General features: G+C 39.7%; 1 protein-coding gene across 3 annotated transcripts in view; it reads right to left on the bottom strand.

Annotated features, from left to right (window-relative positions):
- TMEM71 (transmembrane protein 71) overlaps nucleotides 1-21028 on the bottom strand; it is a 51402-nt gene extending 30374 nt beyond the window's left edge. For 2 of the 3 annotated variants that reach the window (XM_075211698.1, XM_075211697.1), the window contains exons 1-5: nucleotides 20574-21028; nucleotides 10217-10286; nucleotides 2854-2914; nucleotides 1504-1707; nucleotides 299-447 (exon numbers count right to left, since the gene is read on the bottom strand). In XM_075211698.1, coding sequence (XP_075067799.1) covers nucleotides 299-447; nucleotides 1504-1707; nucleotides 2854-2914; nucleotides 10217-10283 — 481 coding nt within the window. In that variant the 5' untranslated portion in view covers nucleotides 10284-10286; nucleotides 20574-21028. The remainder of the gene's footprint in view (nucleotides 1-298; nucleotides 448-1503; nucleotides 1708-2853; nucleotides 2915-10216; nucleotides 10287-20573) is intronic. The other variant, XM_075211699.1, reaches the window with a different exon arrangement.
- Nucleotides 21029-21200: the final 172 nt, after the last annotated feature.

The following is a 21200-nucleotide window of genomic DNA, read 5'->3' as shown; positions in this document are numbered from 1 at the left end:
TACGGCACTCAAAGTCAACTCAATCTCAAACTCCAACGCAAATATAACGGTTTGCGTCACTCAAAGTATGAAACACAGATGCGTATGCGTTTGCGTACCTTGATGAATCAGGCCCATAATTATCTTATCCCTGTTAATGTGAAAATTACTAACATGCATGGGGCAAGTTATCCAAGTATTTAAATGCCCCCTTACACAAACATGAATTAGGCAATATAGTGGGCAAACTACAGTTGAAGTAGATTTTTTCCTGACTAGCTCACATCGGCTCTCTGTTTATAAACCAGATATAAATTACCGGAGAGGGAATTGTACGTTTTCTCCAATGCAAGTGGTTCGTAATCACAGATGTCGTCTTCAAGGGAAGACGGACGATCTTCCTGGCTCTCTGTACTCTGCATATCCAGGGTTCTGTGTGCGTGTGATCTACGTCGCTTCCTAAAGATTCTGTAAACAAAATACATATTCTGTGTAGAGATGCTCACTGACTCCTGTGAACTGGTTTGGGTTTTGGATATGGATTAGCTTCGTGTTTGGTTTTGGCAAAACCACCCTCGTGTGTTTTGGTTTTGGTTTGGATTTGGATTTTTTAGAAAAAATCCTAAAATATGCTAAAATCACATATTTTTTGCGCTTTTTTTGTTCCTACATTATTATTAACCTCAATAACACTAATTTCAAGTCATTTACAGTCAATTTTGACCACCTCACAGATCAGTGTCAGTGTGCCATTGCACTGGGGACGCCAAGTGTCAGTGCGCCATTTACCGGGGACCCGAAGTGTTTAATGAATCGCATCAGCGTTGGCACGTCCTTACTGTACATTGCCAACGTTCATCCGCCCATTCCCTTCCCCGTTCTGCGCCTCAAGCTATAGCCAGTCGTAAGTGTAATTTGCGCTCAGACATGAATTAAGCATGCACAGAGCTATATCACATAAGATACGGCATGCAAACAAACTTACGTCTAAACATGAATTGGCCCCTATGTGTTTGTATCAATTAAATGTGTTTTTATGTGTTAATGCTGTAGATTGTAATAAATATTTTTGTTTATTACATCCGTGGTATTAGCATAAATCTTTTGAACACTATAGTAACAAAAAAGTGCTGGTAATACTTTTTAATACACCATGGGGCCCTAGGCAAGATATTGGTATTGTCGTCTGCCATGTGGTTTGTCAAAAAAATCCAACATAAAAATGGGTTGGAGCCTGCAAGTACCCACTACGCCCTAGGCGTGAGCCTAATGGACCATCCGGCTCTGTAGACACACAATAGAAGGGTGAAGACAGGACATTAAAGTTTAATCAAGTTAAGCAAACCTTGGATAATGCACTTTGTATGGAGGAATGTTTGTCTTTTTATTAGCGAGTCCATCATGTCACTGTGATGCAGCAATATAACTTGTGACTAGTTCTAGAAATAAAGACTATGTCCTAGATACAGATACATTGGCCCCAGACAGCTAAACCTCTTTACACTCTGATCCCCGACAATTTACCTTACAACGTTCTCTTTGTACGACACATTAAATTGCGTCGGACTGAGCGACATATTGCCAAGATCATCCAAGCAGAGACTGTCTTCACCAAGGTTGTAGTAGCCGTTAGAGAGCAGACGAGGACTGTGCCGGCATGGACTTCTGGGTGCCGAAACCAGGAAGGGATTCTTGGGCACATCCATGTTTAACAAATCAAATGAATCTCTGGAAAGCAAATGAAGGAAAACCTTCAATAAATGGCGTGTTCATAGGATCATAAGCTACGGACATATAGTGCAAAATTCCCACATTCTCTTGTGATGTCACATGACCGTTTTTGCCTATGTCTGATTTTACTCATAAAAATAATAAGTATGATATTTAAAAAAGGCAAAACGGATGCTTCTTTACTTTCATAACTGACATATTTTTCAGACTATAAAACTCACTTGAGACAAAAAAATTGACAAACAGTTGTCTGGGTCTTGTAGTCCAAATGACACCATAAAATCCCACCGCTGACACCAGGATTGCTAACTCCTCTCCTTCCCCTATTCTGAAACCTGTCTATGTAATCAATAGCGGCCGCTGCAGCCGTATGGCATTAAGAGAAGCATCTGTATATGCATGATGATGGCATTCATAAGATTCAAGGGGAGCATACAAAGGAGCAGTCATAAGTGCAGGTACGACAGAATCCTATGGGAAAGGGGCAGGAGTCATTTTTAAATAATTCTATTTTTGAGCCATAAGAGTCCAGGTGCATCTCTTGCCATAGAGTAATGGCGGTGAAACAGCAATACAATAGGTGAAAACAAGAAGCATTTAAATTGATAATGGTGGTGGTGTCCAAATTTCATTTTTAAGTCATAAATATGGTTGTTCTGAGTTGCAGAACATTTAAGTCAATTTACACCACGTTATCGAATAAGCTCCATTTTTTGTGTGTCTGTAGCACCACGAGCTTATGTGATAATATGGCACAGGTGTCAGCCAATCGTGAGCTCTGCTTGGACAGGTTCTAGTTAAACTAAAGAAAGTCAATATTTGATTGGTTGCTACAGGCAACAACACATTAGTGGTGTTCACTTACTGACATAATCACATAATTGTGTCACCAATTAATAAATCTGAAAAACACACATAGTGTTGTGGAGAGGATGTAATAGTTTACTGACTTTTACTGACGCATGACACTTTGACCTAGTTTTTATTGACTGTCTGCACCTTTACTAATCACTGACAACCTGACAGCTGCCCCTTCCCTCCGTATCCCCGCTCTTACTTCTCTCATATTCCATCTACCTCCCTAATCTTTCTACACTTTGTATCATCAGAAATCGGCATTCATAGAGGACAACTAATAGTTACCCTGAGTGACGTCCAAAGAGCCTGGAAGGTAGTCGGGCCAGCTGCTTGAAAATGGATAGATCTGTTAGGGGAAATTACACACAGAAAATTGAATAAAAAATCTATTGTATTGCAATTTTGTTGAAAAATATTTGATAGAAAAAAACACACCCCAAGTCTAGAAAGGGGCATTCACCTTCAGATGACTTTAATTTAGAACTGTGTACGTACCCTTCTTCTTTTCTAAAAATATTTTTTTTTCTATCATTTTGGCTTGCTTCTTTGTTTCTCAGCCATGTACTTATATCATCAGGAGGATTTTCTTTTTGTTGCTTTGGGATATAACGTACAACTGGGCTCTTGATACAATTATATCCAATGCTGAGAGCACAGCAGATCTGTTTCATATCATAGGACAACTAAAATAAACAACTCCACCTGATGATATAAATGCTTGATGGAAAGCACAGAATATACAAGGGTAAGACAACATATTTAGTAAACTGAGCTATGTACAAAACAATATATGAAAGTTATTTGGAAGTGGTAGATGAACACCAACTGATCAATAATGTCTTACATTACATGACACAGCACCACTTGATCAATATCTGAGTATCACCTCCTGCTTAGTGCACTGAGTACCACCTCCTGCTTAGTGCACTGAGTACCACCTCCTACTTAGTGCAGAGTACAACCTCCTGCTTAGTGCACTGAGTACCACCTCCTGCTTAGTGCACTGAGTACCACCTCCTGCTTAGTGCACTGAGTACCACCTCCTACTTAGTGCACTGAGTACAACCTCCTGCTTAGTGCACTGAGTACCACCTCCTGCTTAGTGCACTGAGTACCACCTCCTGCTTAGTGCACTGAGTACCACCTCCTGCTTAGTGCACTGAGTACCACCTCCTACTTAGTGCACTGAGTACAACCTCCTGCTTAGTGCACTGAGTACCACCTCCTGCTTAGTGCGCTGAGTACCACCTCCTGCTTAGTGCGCTGAGTACCACCTCCTGCTTAGTGCACTGAGTAACACCTCCTGCTTAGTGCACTGAGTACCACCTCCTACTTAGTGCACTGAGTACCACCTCCTGCTTAGTGCACTGAGTACCACCTCCTGCTTAGTGCGCTGAGTACCACCTCCTGCTTAGTGCACTGAGTAACACCTCCTGCTTAGTGTACAGAGTACCACCTCCTGCTTAGTGCACTGAGTACCACCTCCTGCTTAGTGCACTGAGTACCACCTCCTGCTTAGTGCGCTGAGTACCACCTCCTGCTTAGTGCACTGAGTAACACCTCCTGCTTAGTGTACAGAGTACCACCTCCTGCTTATTACACTGAGTACCACCTCCTGCTTAGTGCACTGAGTACCACCTCCTGCTTAGTGCACTGAGTACCACCTCCTGCTTATTACACTGAGTAACACCTCCTGCTTAGTGCACTGAGTACTACTTCCTGCTGGTTGGACTGAGCACCTCTAATTCCAAGGACTGAGATGACAGCCTGGAAGTACCTGGCTTTGGGAAGCAGATGACCAGCTCTCATGTTCACATACTATGGGATAAGCCATCACCCTGGTTCCCCATCATTGTTAACGCTCACTGTATGTTCCGGAGCACCAGAACCTTGTTGGTCAAACACTCACCATGTGGAAGCCTCTGATCATCCCGTAGGAACTCCGGATACAAGTCAGAGTGAAGCTGCCCAGGGTTAGTCCTGTACTGAGGCCACGAACTACACCGGCAGCATCACACTATGATGCCATGAGATCAGTAGGAGCGATGTCACAGGCAGGATAGTGACATCGGGGTGCAGCTAGAGAAAGTGGGACAATAACTACTTAATGTCACTGTATCTGGCTCTGTGCAGAAGACACGTCACAAGTATACAGCTAGCAAATGATCACAAAATGGGGGATCACTGGGTATTAAGTAATACTTAACGAAAAGCTCCAGACCCAGCTTTTCTGCCATGCTGTGTAATTTGATGAGGGAACCTACAAGTAGTAGTGAAACGACTGAGGTAACCAGGCAGTGTGTGACTATACAACTAACACATGATAATTTCAGATCAAGGTATATAATATTGTGCAAGCTAGGCATTCACTGAGTGTTTTTGGTCTGGGAATCCAATCTTGCTGTGTCTTCATTCTGGGTTTTCAAATCTTTGATTTTGGAACAGAGCAAAAAAAAATACCAAACACTTGCTGCAATGAAGAGAAGTGGTACTGTGCAGCGTCCATATGCACAGCATGAGACTGACATACAGAGAAGTGGTACTGTGCAGTGTGAGAATGACATAAAGAGAAGTGGTACTGTGCAGCGTCCATATGCACAGCATGAGACTGACATACAGAGAAGTGGTACTGTGCAGTGTGAGAATGACATAAAGAGAAGTGGTACTGTGCAGCGTCCATATGCACAGCATGAGACTGACATACCGAGAAGTGGTACTGTGCAGTGTGAGAATGACATAAAGAGAAGTGGTACTGTGCAGCGTCCATATGCACAGCATGAGACTGACATACAGAGAAGTGGTACTGTGCAGTGTGAGAATGACATAAAGAGACGTGGTACTGTGCAGTGTACATATGTACAGCATGAAACTGAAATACAGAGAAGTGGTACTGTGAAATAAATTCAGCATAACAAAAGAATTCAGAATTACATGTAAAACAGAAAACATAATTAGAACAGTAAATTGTACACAAATGTAATGAAATGTTATATAAAAATGAATGAGGCATAAAGTAAGCTGCATATTAATGTGAACGTTGCTTTACAAAAATCAAATCTGACCCTCCATCCAAATTTATATTACTCTACAAAACTAATATTAATCTCCTCTCACACCCAATTAAAATACAAACTATTAAACTTAGTGTCATAGTTGCTCACCCAGTTGCTCAGTCTGCAGATTTCAACTGGTCATTTACATTTCAGCACTTGATACAAAATTGTACAACTAATACACTAGAGATAAAAGTGATGATGGACATTTTGTTGGGGATAAAGTTTCATGAAAACATATGCAGGTGCTCATGTAAATGTGTCCTAGGCTGCAGACAATGAGTTATAGTCAGTATATTATACCTACTAACTGGAAGGTTCCATGATTAGAGAAAGGGGGGATTGTGGATAACTGCAGACCCCATCTAAATGTGCCCCCCCGCTTCCCCCCCCCCCTGCAAGTGTAAGTGTGTGGTTATTCTGGAACCTTAAGTGTCAGTGCATGTCATTGTTCTAGTACCCTAAGTGTGAATGTGCCTATATTATAGTTTAATTGTTATGGAATACCACAAGAGACAGATCCCAACTGAATGATTTGCAGGTCTAACAATCAGGAGACCCCATAAACATTTTGTAATCCCAAACTGTATCTCAGCCTTGCAAGATGCCTACTACAGGGGCAAATGCAGGATTTCTATTATTATTTTTTTTTATTATTATTATTATTATTATTATTATTATTTATATTTCTAGAGCGGAGTTTCCAAATGTTTGATTGTGGAAAGCAGAAAAAAACAAAACAAAAACAAACTTGCAGCAATCATCCAGCAACAGACACTTTTGTAGTGAAATTGTTTTACTGTAAATGAGAAGTTTGGTTGAGTTTGGACAGGAGAGGAAAATCACAGGTAAGTACCGGAAGGTTTCTATTATTCTGTGCTAGGAGGGGATAAGGTGCAATATGTGTTGTGTATGATATCATACTGCTTTCTACAAGGGAAACGTATGAGTATATTCCACTATAAAATGACCACCGTGGTAAATGACAGAGCGGCAGTGATCGTGAAGGTCCTGCGCCGGGTAACGTCACACCTGTTATTATAAAAATCACAGAGTACAAGGGAAATAACGCAGGAAAGTTAGATTGTCAGCTTTCATGTTACATCATGTTACATCATGTGACTGATATAAAGAGAAGTGGTACTATGCAGTGACCATATGCACAGTATGAGACTGACATACAGAGAAGTGGTACTGTGCAGTGTCCATATGTACAGTGGGAGAGTGACATACAGAGAAGTGGTACTGAGCAGTGTAAATATGTACAGTAGGAGACTGACATAAAGCGAAGTGGTACTGTGCAGTGTACATATGTGCAGTATGAGACTAACGTAAAGAGAAGTGGTACTGTGCAGTGTACATATGTACAGTATGAGACTGACATACAGAGAAGTGGTACTGTGCAGTGTACATATGTACAGCATGAGACTGACATACAGAGAAGGGGTACTATGTGGTGTCCATATGTACAGTATGAAAATGATATAAATAGAAGTTGCACTGTGCAGTGTCCATACATACATCATAACAAAACAATTTAGAATTGCATACAAAACAACATTTAAGCAGTAGTGCCGTAGTCGAATATAAAAATTAGGATTAGAACAGTAAAATGTACATAAATGTAATAAAATGTTTGTCGTTCTTATGGAACCTTATAGGGACAATTCAATTGGCCGCGTTACTCTTGAAAGTAACGTGGCCTGCACCCTATTTTGGTTACTATAATAATAGTAACTATTACTGTTACTACAGTAATATTGCGCATAATTACCGTTAGTATGGTAATTCTTAACATCGATTTTTAACCGGATGTCAGAGCCGCGAGCAGAAATCTGAATTAAAATTACCGTATCAAGGGTAATAGTGCCTGGGTGGCGTTACTTTCAAGAGTAACATGACCAATTGAATCTCCTCCTTAAGTGTCAGTGTTTAGGGTACAATTGTTATGAAATACCAAAAGAGACAGATCCCAATTGAATGCATATGTAACAATAAGGAGATACAAGTTTGGAGTCCCAAGCCTCATGTTGTGTATCTCAGCCTTGCAACAAGTTGCTTACATATATATATATATATATATATATATATATATACATACAGAGACAAAATCTTGTAAGTTGCCTGCAAGTATATATTGACAGATGGATATAGATAGATATATATATATATATATATATATATATATATATATATATATATAAAAATATATATATTTGCCTGCATTGAGAGTGATACACATACAAATAATAGATGACTATATAATAATGAATAAATGTTCCTTACTGCAAATGATCTGCTGAAATAAGATTTTAAATAATCTGACATTGTGTAATATATAAAAAGACAAAGGAACCTGGTTAATCTAGTCACAAAGGAGTGAGCTGCCCATCTAACAAGGCACTGGATAAACATTTCCCTATAAACATACATTTCAAGAAGACACCAGAAAGTTTTTGGAAATTGTTTATCGAGCAGTAAGGTGCATACGGGGCTGACGGGTAGCTCTGCAGTGTAAGTAAGAGTGAATTAAGTTATTGTAAGAATTTATGGGCGGGAACCAAGATTCTCTGGAAGGGGGAAAAAAAATCAAGTTTGATGCTTTTTGTTGTATTTCATTTTAGGTGAAATATTCCAATTGGTATCTGTCATTGATCTGCAGAGCTCCAGACGGATTAGTAAGTAACTTCCTGATAATCAGTATAAAAATCCAGCCAGCACATGTTGTTCCCTGAGAACACTAACGTTCTGTGCGGTACAAGTGTCATATTCAATAAAGAAATTTGGGGAAGGACAACAGGAGAGGTAGCCTTGGCTAAATCATATGTCGTAGCCTATATTGACCAAGGAGGGCTTATGCACAGACCTTATCTTTTAAAATGAAGCCTCCATGATTGAGCCATGACCTGTCATAAATAATTGTATGATGGTCCGAGGCGGAACTGGGGAAACATATAATTTGGGGAAGTTTCTCATCAGATTCGGTGATAATGACATTAGGGGAGTCCCACCAGCTTTTTTTTTAAAAAAAAAAAAAATATTTCTAAAGTATTTAGTGAATTGTGAGTTGGGTATCTAATGAAGAATAGGGAGATACAATATCAACCAGCCCCATTAATCACAAGGGGGTCTTACCGTTACCCAGGGCACCATGTGGTCTATACAATGTACCTATGTCCCTGAATGCAGCTCACAGTGGTGTTTGTCAGCACAGGTTGAAGTAATGAAATGTCACAACCTCAGGACACCGCCGGGGGTCAGCTGTTGAGGATACACAAAGGTGTTTGCAGCCTTGTTCATTTAGATCCAATTAGGCCAAGTTACTGAGAGTCAACTGTCCAACCTCACTGATTGTGTAATATGTGACCCAGTTATACGGCATTCAGATTAAATGACCAAATCCAAATATCTGTCCCATGATTATGTCACCTACGGCTGCCTCACAGTAGACTAGACTCATTCATCGCAGGACGGCAGTGTGAAGGCGGCCGTCCAACAGCGTCAGTGCGGCCTTCTATCAAGGAACAGCACCCGAAATGTAGAAAATAATTTACTTAATTGAATGCAGATAGATGGATATAAGATAGATAGATAGATAGATAGGAGATAGATAGATAGATAGATAGATAGATAGATAGATAGATAGATATGAGATATAAGATAGATAGATAGGAGATAGATAGATAGATAGATAGATAGATAGATAGATAGATAGATAGGAGATAGATGGATAGATAGATAGATATGGGATAGATAGATAGATAGATAGATAGATAGATAGATAGATAGATAGATATGAGATATAAGATAGATAGATAGGAGATAGATAGATAGGAGATAGATAGATAGATAGATAGATAGGAGATAGATAGATAGATAGATAGATAGATAGATAGGAGATAGATGGATAGATAGATAGATAGATATGGGATAGATAGATAGATAGATAGATAGATAGATAGATAGATAGATAGATAGATAGATAGGAGATAGATATAAGATAGATAGGAGATAGATAGATAGGAGATAGATAGATAGATAGATAGATAGATAGATAGATAGATAGATAGATAGATAGGAGATAGATGGATAGATAGATAGATATGGGATAGATAGATAGATAGATAGATAGATAGATAGATAGATAGGAGATAGATAGATAGATAGATAAATAGGAGATAGATGGATAGATATGGGATAGACAGATAGATAGATAGATAGGGAATAGATAGATATGGGATAGATAGATAGATAGATATGAGATAGATAGATAGATAGGAGATAGATGGATAGATAGATAGATAGGAGATAGATAGATAGATAGATAGATAGATAGATAGATAGATAGATAGATAGATAGATAGGGAATAGATAGATAGATAGATAGATAGATAGATAGGGAATAGATAGATAGATAGATAGATAGGAGATAGATAGATAGATAAATAGGAGATAGATGGATAGATAGATAGATAGATATTAGATAGATAGATAGATAGATATGAGATAGATAGATAGATAGATAGATAGATAGATATGAGATAGATAGATAGATAGATAGATATGTGATAGATAGATAGATATTTTACACGTACATTTTCTTTTTATCGGCGTTGACGTCATGGGAGTTTCTTCTGCCATCTTGGAACGGTTTGTGTTCATAATCTGTGTGAAAAGAAATCAGATAACATGGGTATTTGTGTGATGACAGATACTGTGCATAGGACATAATATTGTGTTATCATATTAGGCTTTATTTTAAATAAAGACTTTGGGAAAGAGTGCCCACGTTTTGTCTTTATTTCTGTATATGGGGTGTATAACAAGCAGCCGCTGAGGGCATTTGGAGCCCTATTTAATATATACACACACTGAAGGAAGTATGAATCAGCTGCCCAGTCCACTCACCATCAACACCGCTGCTTAGCGGCAGTGATCTGGTGAAAGGTGATTCTGGAGAAGGACCACAGCCGGAGGGGTCTATAGGGGGACAGTCCCTACATAGCACAGGTTGTCCAACGGTTGCAAACTCCTTTAACCGCTTTGAAAATTGTTTAAATTGTAATTTAATGTTTTTAATGGCTGACTCTAGCTCTCCTACACAGGGATTAGGTGATCTAGCTCCTGAGCGCAGGGTAAGTATTAGTATCTTGTGTTGTGGGGAATTCAGACTGTAAGCTCCAATTCTCTGGAAAACACTACATGATAAAATAAATCCATAATCCCATAATAAGTGCAGCAAACCTACATCATGCAGAAATATTTGTAACATATTTGCTAAGCGCTCAGCCACAAGGCAAAGGCATGATAAATGAAAACCACAAATGCATTTGTCATGCAGATTTAGTGCATTAAATAACCCTAATAAATAAATAAATTGGTTACATACAGAAATCATAGACGTCAAAAAACTAGAATAGGCAGTTACACCCCAATGCAGTGCACCTAAAATTGGGTGTTCATGACCATCAGAGGAGATGGCTGATGGTTTGTAAGGAGTTAACGCTTCTATCTGTCCGTAATGTTACCATGTAGACTGTGCAGTTTCTTTATCAGTCCACTGGACAGTATGAAACACAGATGCCACTTGTAGGAATTCCTCTCCTATCTGAAGCACTTTCCAAGTCCCTAATTTAGCTCTAGCCCTGTCGCATCCATTTTTCTGTTAATATTATCAGCTGGGTATATTTTAAAACACAGAACAATTTGTGATATTGTTGTAGGACAGGAATATATGTTTTCAGACAAATAAACGTTCATTCACAACCACAATTACCAAAGCATAAATCACTATTCTCCATGGCTACACGTTGTATAAAATGCTTTCTCTTGTTTCTCTCAGAGTATACATACTGATCTGCTTGTCTACCTGTTATTAACACAAAACAGTCAGCAGAAAGGATGGTGATGAACGATATTAGGATGCCATTTCACGCAAATTGATTTTCGAGTGGGAACAGGCTACTCCTCAGAGGTGTGACGTTCACAATCTTCCAGGTCTGCTTTGACTTCTCTATTCCGCGCTGTGTTTATCAATTCACAATTTGCATAATTCATCCTGCTGTGTGATGTGGTTAGAATAGGACCCTTAAGGCCAACGAAACGTGCCCAATTTCACTGCCAAATGTTGGATGAGGTCAATATTTCGTGGACCTGCTTTGGAAAATGTGCTCACATCTAGTAAAAGTGTACGGTGGCTGGGGAAATTGCAACAATAAGTAAATAATAGCCACAATATGAGGGTGGAATCTGGTTGGTCGTGTTACTGCCGAAAGTAACGCAGCCTGCGCACTATTACCGTTACTACGGTAATAGCGCGCATTACCGTTAGTTTTTTAATCTTTAGCACTGGTTTTTGCTCAGGGTGGTGAAAATTACCATATTAACAGTAATAGAGCACAGGCCACTTACTTTGGCTAGTTGAATTCGCCCCTATGAATTCTAAGGCCTCGTACGCACACATATTCATTTATGAATTCAATTTAAAGTTTGTCTGCAACATTACCGAGCATTAATGCTTGGTACAATATAATAGAGTTCTATTACAACACTCATAAAGGACATAATACACTATCCTGCAGGGAGGCTTTGAGAACTCACTTCTAACGCCCTCTTTTACAAGTACAAGCACAAGGTATTATCTATACTTTTTTAATGTTCATTTACTATTTTCTAAATGAATTATAAGACAGATAGTCGTCATCTCCAAAGATAAAAGATATCCGACAATGCTTGCTTTAAAAATATATATGTAATAAATTGCTTGTGCAAAATAAATTATTTAGATTTAGATTATTACACTACTAATATACACACGTGCAAAAAAATAATTCATAAAAAAAAGAGTTACAAATGTAAATAAATATGAAATAATGTATATGACAAAACTTTACATTGCGTTATTAGTCAATATGAGAACTCGAAAAAAGGATTCAGTGAGAGCAATTGAATACATTTCTCCCATTTTTTCTTGTGAAAATAAAAAAAACAAAATCTGTATAATACATTTATATTACTCAGTTATCAAAAAAGTTGTTTTAGCACATAACAAAATAACAGTCAGCATCTTACTAAGGCTGGGTACACACTACAGGATTTCCACCAGATTATTGGGGAAATCACGCAATAAACAACCGTTAAGTCCGATATGGCATTAGTGTGTACGCTCCACGATCATGTTTTATCGTTCCAAAGCACATCATATCGTTTGATTTGATTTTATAAACTGACTAAATATCTCTATAAACAAAGGAACAATATTGGTCAATTCCTGCAGGCAGTGTGTATGCACACAGGACCAGCAGTGTCCATAGATCTCTATGGAGCAGCACGGTGGCTCAGTGGTTAGCACTTCTGCCTCACAGCACTGGGGTCATGAGTTCAATTCCCGACCATGGCCTTATCTGTGTGGAGTTTGTATGTTCTCCCAGTGTTTGCGTGGGTTTCCTCCAGGTGCTCTGGTTTCCTACCACACTCCAAAAAACATACTGGTAGGTTAATTGGCTGCTATCAAATTGACCCTAGTCTCTCTTTCTCTGTCTGTGTGTGTATATTAGGGAATTTAGACTGTAAGCCCCAATGGGGCAGGGACTGATGTGAATGAGTTCTCTGTACAGCACTGCGGAATTAGTGGCGATATATAAATAAATAGATAATGATGATGAACTTGTTCTTCAACTCTAACCAACATTTCTAAATACTTTGGGAATTTGCTTTCTTTGCTCTACCTGTGTGACCTATGCTGCTTGTGTAGTCTTAGTCTTTCCCACTGTGAAATGTATAAATAAGTGATCCATTGACTACAATTCAGGTGAGGCGACAGCTGGCGTCATATTTAATAACTGACAGCTCACTCAACATCATCTCAGTTAAAAAGATATTTTGTTCCTTCCGGCCGATCTTCTAGAAATGATCTTGAAAGTGTGTTATGACGTAAACTGGATAAAAGTCATATATTATCATTTAGGAGCCGATTTCGTTCCCCGTCTTCACGGAAGAAACCTCTATACATTTTTAGCTTTTTGTCATTCTTTACTTGACCTACTGCAAACAAAATAGCACTTTTGCCGTTTACGTTATTTCCCAATAGAAAGTATAGAGCGAGTAAGGAAATGTGCTTGAATCCCACTCTAATCTGAAATCACATGTGTATCATTCCAAAAGCAATTCAAAGGGGAATTTTGTTTTTGGATTCTATAGTGAGAGAAAACCGTCATAAAAGTCATCCAAATTGCTCACAATGTGTCAGGCCCGAATATAGAGGAACACTAACCGTTATTGGCGCTTCTGAGCAAATAGGTGCGGAGTCTAACGTACCCCTGGTTTTCACCAGGGACCCCTGCAAGGAGGTTTGGACTTTGCTGCACAGGGTACGCAGGTCGCGGTCCTATTAGTCAGTTACCGGTGTAGTGAAGAGGAGTCAGACGGTCTGGGTCAAGCCAATCGGTAGGCGTGGTACAGAGGGAGAATCCAGAAGAAATGTCAAACAAGCCGAGGTCGCAGGAACACGGTGGGTCACACAGAATAGAGATTGGTCAGCTAGCCGGGTCACAACAGGAAGGCAGAGACTGGAGAATGGTCGAGGAAGCCGGGTCAAAACACGGAGCACAAACACAGTGGGAGCTAGAGGCAGGAACCTGTTACTCTGGCACCCTAATGGCGCCAGAGCCAGGTTTAAATAGATGCAGGAGGCAGATGATAGGTTCCGTGAAACAGGCACAGGAAGTGCCGAAGAAAGCGTCCCGTTGCCCAGCATTGCGCATGCGCCCGACAGGGCTGGGGGGGCGCAGCTATCCTGTCCGGGCAGAGCAGCGGTGACAGACGTCTGTCTCCGCCGAGTGGAAGTACCGCGTAGAGGGCGCCTGACACAATGGACCTGAATCATGTTCGGACAGACGGTCAGTAGGATAACGTATCTTGTGTGAAATAACTCTGCTCATACCCACAAATGGACATGCGATTTGTTCTGTTAATTGCATCTATCATAAGCTCTGTACCCATGCAGTTGTTACTGTTTTCATGCCCATCACATTTGTATTCCTATGTCAGGCGTTCCAGAATCTGTGGCGCCATAGAAATAATAATAATAATCATAATAATGAGCACAATTGCATTCAATTTGTGTCTGAGCAACTTATAGATGCCTAGGCCAGTGGTTCCCAAACTGTGCGCCCTGGGGTGGCACGGTCAGGGGAGGATTGGCAAATTTTAGCCCAGGGGGCAAGACTCAATTCAGCAGAATATTAGGAACATTTTAACAGGGGGAAAAAATGCAGGTGGCCCAATAACCTACTCCAAAGTAGGTTTTGAAGTCAGCCCGCGCCACGGTGATCTCACATTGGTGCTGCAGCCGGTGATAAGCAAAGCGGGGGAGTACTCAGCAATTATTTTGGCTTAGAAGTACCTTGAAAAAATTGTGATGACCCCATAGGCAAACCGAGGGGTGGGGGTGGGGGGTTCTAGTGCCTGGAAACCCCCTTCAAGCCTGTGGCACTGTATAATTGAGGTGGCTGGACCCTGCCCCTGCTTCACACAGCTCTGCTCGAAAAGGGAGAGCTGCGTGCACCTAACAGTAGTGCACGCAGCATTGCCCCATTATGGGGGTAGGAAGAGTTGGAGAGCAGCCAAGCACTGTCTAAAATTATAGTCACGCCTCCATGCATGCTGGTCACACCCACTGGCAGCATGGTGTGGAAACCCCCATCTACAAATCCTGCCTTTGCCCCTGGACCCAAAGGGTCCAGTGGATCCTCAAACTGAGAAAGTTTGGTCTAGGCCAATGTACTGTAACGGCGTCTGAAGCAGATGCAGCCAATTCAAGTTCTGTGTTTGTCGTAAGTAGGCTTACCAGATGTAACTTTGACACCACTTACAGGCCAGGTGTAAATGCCGACTGACATTGATAACTGACACCTCATAGCATTTGATTTAAAAAAGTATACGTATGCGTGCCACTATCACAGAACAACGGCGAGCAACTAAGATATACTATAAAAACATATTGGCCCTGATTCATTAAGGAAAGTAAGACAAAAAAATGAGTAAGTTTTCTCCTGGACAAACCATGTTACAATGCAAGGGGTGCAAATTAGTTTATTATTTAGCACATAGGTTAATTACTGGCTGTTTTTTCATGTAGCACACAAATACTTGATAACTTTATTTTTACACTGACATTTAAAGTTGATCTAGGACATGCCCTACCCCAGCTATAAATCTGTCCTCACATGTTAAATTTACCTCCCCTCCAATACATCATGGTTTTGCCAAGGTGCAAAGTTATTAATTTTGTTTTGCTTTCCTTTCCTTAATTAATCAGGCCCATTAGGTAGAACTTTAGGTGCAGTGTTTTCACTTAGACAAGTGCAAACTAAACTCATGAAAGCCTATTATCTACAAAATTACAGGCTCACAGCTCAAATGATCTTTTGAGGCGCCATGTTTGTGCATGAATCAGCCTGCTTCTATGGGAAGAGAATATGCACCAATCTGCAAAAACAAGATTTTGTTTTGCGAGATGAAAGGAGAATAGTTAGATATAGGGGAAATTTCCTAGTGAGCAGAGCTCCACCGTGCCCTTTTTAACCTGCAAAAGAAGTTTTTACATATCCTTGTGCTCAGCAAATACTTTCGAATAACACCTTTTTATTTCGTCCAGACACAGTTTATACAGAAAAACTCATTTTAAGTGCATTTCAACTAATGTAACGGCAGGGCACTGGACAGGCTGAGAGGGGAGAAGAGGAGAGAACAGGGAGACCTAGTCCTTCAAAAGCACTAGGCCACGCCCTCATGTGTCATGTCCACACCCCCTGTCCCAATGCCGCCTACCCAAATGTGGGGAGGTATGAAAATGTAAAATAATGACAGGTAATAAAGACATTCCTATTGTCTCCTCAGTCTCATGGATTATTAGAGATAAAAACAAGGTTGGAAAGAATAGTATTTTAGGAGAAAAAAGGAAATACTGACAGGACATTGATATATTGGTTTTACTCTTTCTACCTTTCTTTGATATAACTTAAAAAATGTATGATCTGGATGATTACCTAGATGATGGAAAGGCCCTGGTGAAAAACATAGAATGAAACAGGGAAGCCAAATCAATCAATCAATCAATGAATTTAGCAAAATTTGCATGAGCTCATGTAGAAAACTAGTAAATTAAACCTTCCTAAAGATGGGAAATCTCTTTAAATCGGCTCTTTTGAGCAAGTCCATCTAAAGGGTCCAAGGGCCTGATTCATTAAGGATCTTAACTTGAGAAACTTCTTACTTCAGTCTCCTGGACAAAACCATGTTACAATGCAAGGGGTGCAAATTAGTATTTTGTTTTGCACATAAGTTAAATACTGTCTGTTTTTTCATGTAGCACACAAATACTTGATAGCTTATTTGTACACTGAAATTTAAAGTTGATATTTGTGTGCTACTTGAAAAAACAGTCAGTATTTAACTTATGTGCAAAACAAAATACTAATTTGCACCCCTTGCATTGTAACATGGTTTTGTCCAGGAGACTGAAATAAGAAGTTTCTCAAGTTAAGATCCTTAATGAATCAGACCCCAAATTTGCACTTGGACGAACCATGGTACAATACAAATTTGTTTCTTTGCACGCATGGAAATAGAACCTACTTTTGTATATAGCACACAAATATTCAGCAGATTTACTTTTACACTACGATTTAACCAGGATGTCTCCCCTCCCAACGTTAAATCTTGTCCTCACATTTTAAAATTGAACCTACCAGCTGGAATAACCCCTGACTCTAAATGAGGCCCCTCATTCATCAGAGATGAAGCAGCCCTGTCTCTATGATATTTACACAAGACAATAATAAGATTGCGCGAAGGTTGCGATCCTGGGACTCCGCGGGTACAGTAGCTGCACTATACAGTGATATTGTTTCTACAGCAGTCCTACGAGTGAGATGGGCTAGTGTAACACTTGACATTCCCACAGATGTCTGGAATTCCAGCAATGTGCGCGCTCCTTGAAGAACAACACAAGAACTGACTGGGAAACCAGGTCGCTTTGTACACAGAACACTTTATTCACCACAACTTACAGTCAATAGAATTTGCAATCTTCTTAAATTAAGTTCTGTTCCTCCTGTTGTGAAAGGCATTAAGTAATCCATGTGTGTCATATATTATTACTTTTATTATTGTTTATTGTTTATATTTGAAAAACTCAGAGAACATTGTGAACACTGATGTTTATTAAGCGAACGTTGCAAAACTCTAAATAAATAAAATTGAAACATTCTGTATGTAAACATTCATGTAAGTATACAAGTAAGACTATAAGGGGCGTATTCAATTGTTAGCGGTAACGCTGATAAACGAGCGCTCAAAAAATCTTAGCGTTAATACGGTAATTACTCGCGGAATTTCAGCTCGCTGCTCCCTGAGCTGCGAGCTGAAATTTCGCGAGTAAACTACCGTATTAATGCTTTTCGCGCGCAATATTACCGGTAATATTTTTTGAGCGCTCATTTTCTAGCGTTAATGCTAACAATTGAATACGCCCCTAAAAACGCATTGAGTATGTACAGTCTGCATTAAGAACATCCTAATCTATGCAGTGAAAAAATGTTTATTTTTTAAAACACATATTTTTATTAATGATTATAGTATTATGTGTTGTTAATTTATTTGCTAAATATTTTTTTTTTTTTATGCGTTCTGACGGTACTTTATATTGCACATATGCTGTGTGTATCCTGTGTTCTGTCTGTCTGCCTACATACAGCAAGTTCCATTCAGACAGAGAGTACTTACACCCAGATTCAAATGGAAACGCATCTCGAGGTCCGCATGGACTTGAATACGGGTGAAGTTGCGTGCTCTTATTTTAACCCGAAGTTACGTGGTTACGTGCAACTACGTACAAAGATGAATCAGGCCCACGATGTTTAACTAGACATATAACAAATCACATTATACACTGACTCACCCTCGGGGGGGGGGGGGGGGTGGTCGGGGGTTGCTGCATTTTCTGCCTACAGCTTTGTTTATTCCTTTGCACATTCTCTCCTGCAGCTTTTAATAAACACTTTCCTTTCTAACTTCCCATTGTCTTTATTTTGTCATCAGCAGGGAGCACATCATAGCTTTGTTGTATCCTAGCAATAACAATATTTAGCACAGCCCCGGTGATATAAATAATTGCCTAAAAAACACAACAGGTAGGATAATACAATGTAGTTAATAAAAGTTAAAGGAGGGCGTACACAAGCCAATAAATTAATGTCACCAGAAGGTGGTCAATCCCATTCAATCTGTCATTTTCTATGTTGCACACAAATTTGCCATAAATATGATTCAAAAGGTGGTAAAAAAACACTCCTGGGGGTAAATGTATCAAGCTGAAAGTTTTCCGGCAGGTTTGAAATGTGGAGATGTTGCCTATAGCAACCAATCAGATTGTAGCTGTCATTTATAGAATGTACTAAATAAATGATAGCTAGAATCTGATTGGTTTTTCAAACCCACCGGAAAACTCTCAGCTTGATACATTTACCTTCTGGGGGTAAATGTATCATAGTCCGGGTGTACAAATTGCCGGAAATCGGCGAAATGACAGCTTATATTTAAAGCGGCGCTGCCTTGTAAGGGAAGTTTCCCTTTACAAGGCAGCGCCGCTTTAAATTTAAGCTCTCATCTCGCCGATTTCCGGCGACTTGTACAACCCGGACTATGATACATTTACCCCCTGGTCTACATTTATTAAATCATTTGTTGCAATATGGGTAATGTATTTGCAATGACTAAATCCAATCTACAGAAAAAAAGTGATATTTCGAAGAATAAATATTTAAAAACTGAGACTGTCCCTGGAAAGTAGGGATAGTTGGCAAGTATGGATTTTGTTATCAGGGACAATGAATGGAAAAAAATCATACAACCTGCATCTCATTGGCTGCTATGGAACTACAAGTTCCAGCATGTCCTACTGTCAGGGCATTCTGGTACTTGTAGTCCCCTCTTCTGGTTAGTCACTACAATATATATAGCAATCATTTTTGCAGCATCAGCAGGTTAAAGGGGACCGAATTTTCTTGGCACCTGTGCTTGTTTTTTTTGTTGTTTTTTTTTTTAATCAATACATATTTTCTTTGACCCATGCAGCCTGATCTCTGTTTTCCTTTGGAGTAAAACAAGCTTTAGTGCACAGAAGGAATGCATGCACTCTGTTATACTGAAAAAAAACATGTGAAAAGCCAAAAACTTTATTGAGAACTTACTTGAAGTACTAACAAGAATGGAATAAAACAGAGAGAAAACATCACTTCATTATTTAAAGCTGAACTTTCACCTGGGTAAAAAATATTACTAAGGCCATCTGCCCTAACTGGAGTCCAGGGGGTAAATTCATCAAGCTGCGGGTTTGAAAAAGTGGAGATGTTGCCTATAGCAGCCAATCAGATTCTAGCTGTCATTTTGTAAAATGTACTAAATAAATGATAACTAGAATCTAATTGGTTGCTATAGGCAACATCTCCACTTTTTCAAACCTGCAGCTTAATAAATTTACCCTCAGGAGGCTACTACATGCGGACGTTTCTCCTGGCGCCTGTATTCCTGCAAAAGAAAACCGGCAAATCAATTTCATTCCTCAACTTTAATTGGTGGCAGAGGGGGTGTGTCAGAGGCAGGACCATTCACAATGCACAATCTCTTGACTGCGGCTTGTAATTGGTCCTTTCACTCACTTCCCATCCCCTGCGGTCCCTCCAGGACTATAAACGGAATGGAGGAGTCCCAGGAAAAACTGATCAGTCCCCTCCCCAAAGTGGTTCAGGGTGCCAGAAGGGGTAACTTGGTAACGATTTTTACTAGGTGTTAGTGCAGCTTTACATGAAACCAATATTCAGGTAACTGAGAATAAATGCAAACAATTCACACAGGACAGTGTTAAGATGCTTTCTAAATGGTATTACTTACCAGTCATATATAAAGGTAAATTTTCTCTATATAACTACAACTTCTTGACAGAGTGTAGCTGTTCTGCTATCTTCCAGCTTTTGTAGAATGTTGCTGATTCTTCTCTGGTTACTTTTAGCTACACAGTAGCTGTTCATTGGTGAGGTCCCAGCTGTTATTGGCCAATGTAGCTGCAGCAAGATTCAAGTCATTGCACAGAAAGTACAATGGATTCCATGGACCCTACATCAAACAACAGTTACTCCAAATATTGAACTCTTGATCCGTGATGTCTGAGTACTCTGCCGTTTTGGGAAGGGCAGTCCACTTTTCAAACCACTTGTTTCCTTTCAAAAATAGTCTGTGCAGTCAGCGGCTGTCAGGCAGAATGAGGTCACATTTCCTGTTGCATTACAGCTCTGATCGGAGGCATTCACAGGGATAGACAATGCAGGTTACCAGCAGATGTAGCTGTACAGTACGCTGTCACTTGGCATGAGATGCTTCAGCAGCAACAGAGCTGTCTGCAACAGTGATGGGTGATGATGCAAAACTGGACCACAAAACCTGCATTTATTGTTCTAGCATCTCATGGGTTAATATTTATTTATAAACAGATTTCTGTTTTCCTTCTTTGTTTGATTAAAG

The sequence above is a fragment of the Mixophyes fleayi genome, chromosome 5, assembly GCF_038048845.1.
Source record: "Mixophyes fleayi isolate aMixFle1 chromosome 5, aMixFle1.hap1, whole genome shotgun sequence".
NCBI classification, from domain to species: domain Eukaryota; kingdom Metazoa; phylum Chordata; class Amphibia; order Anura; family Limnodynastidae; genus Mixophyes; species Mixophyes fleayi.
Note: the sequence above shows the minus strand (reverse complement) of the source record. Positions and strands in the feature narration are given on the sequence as shown.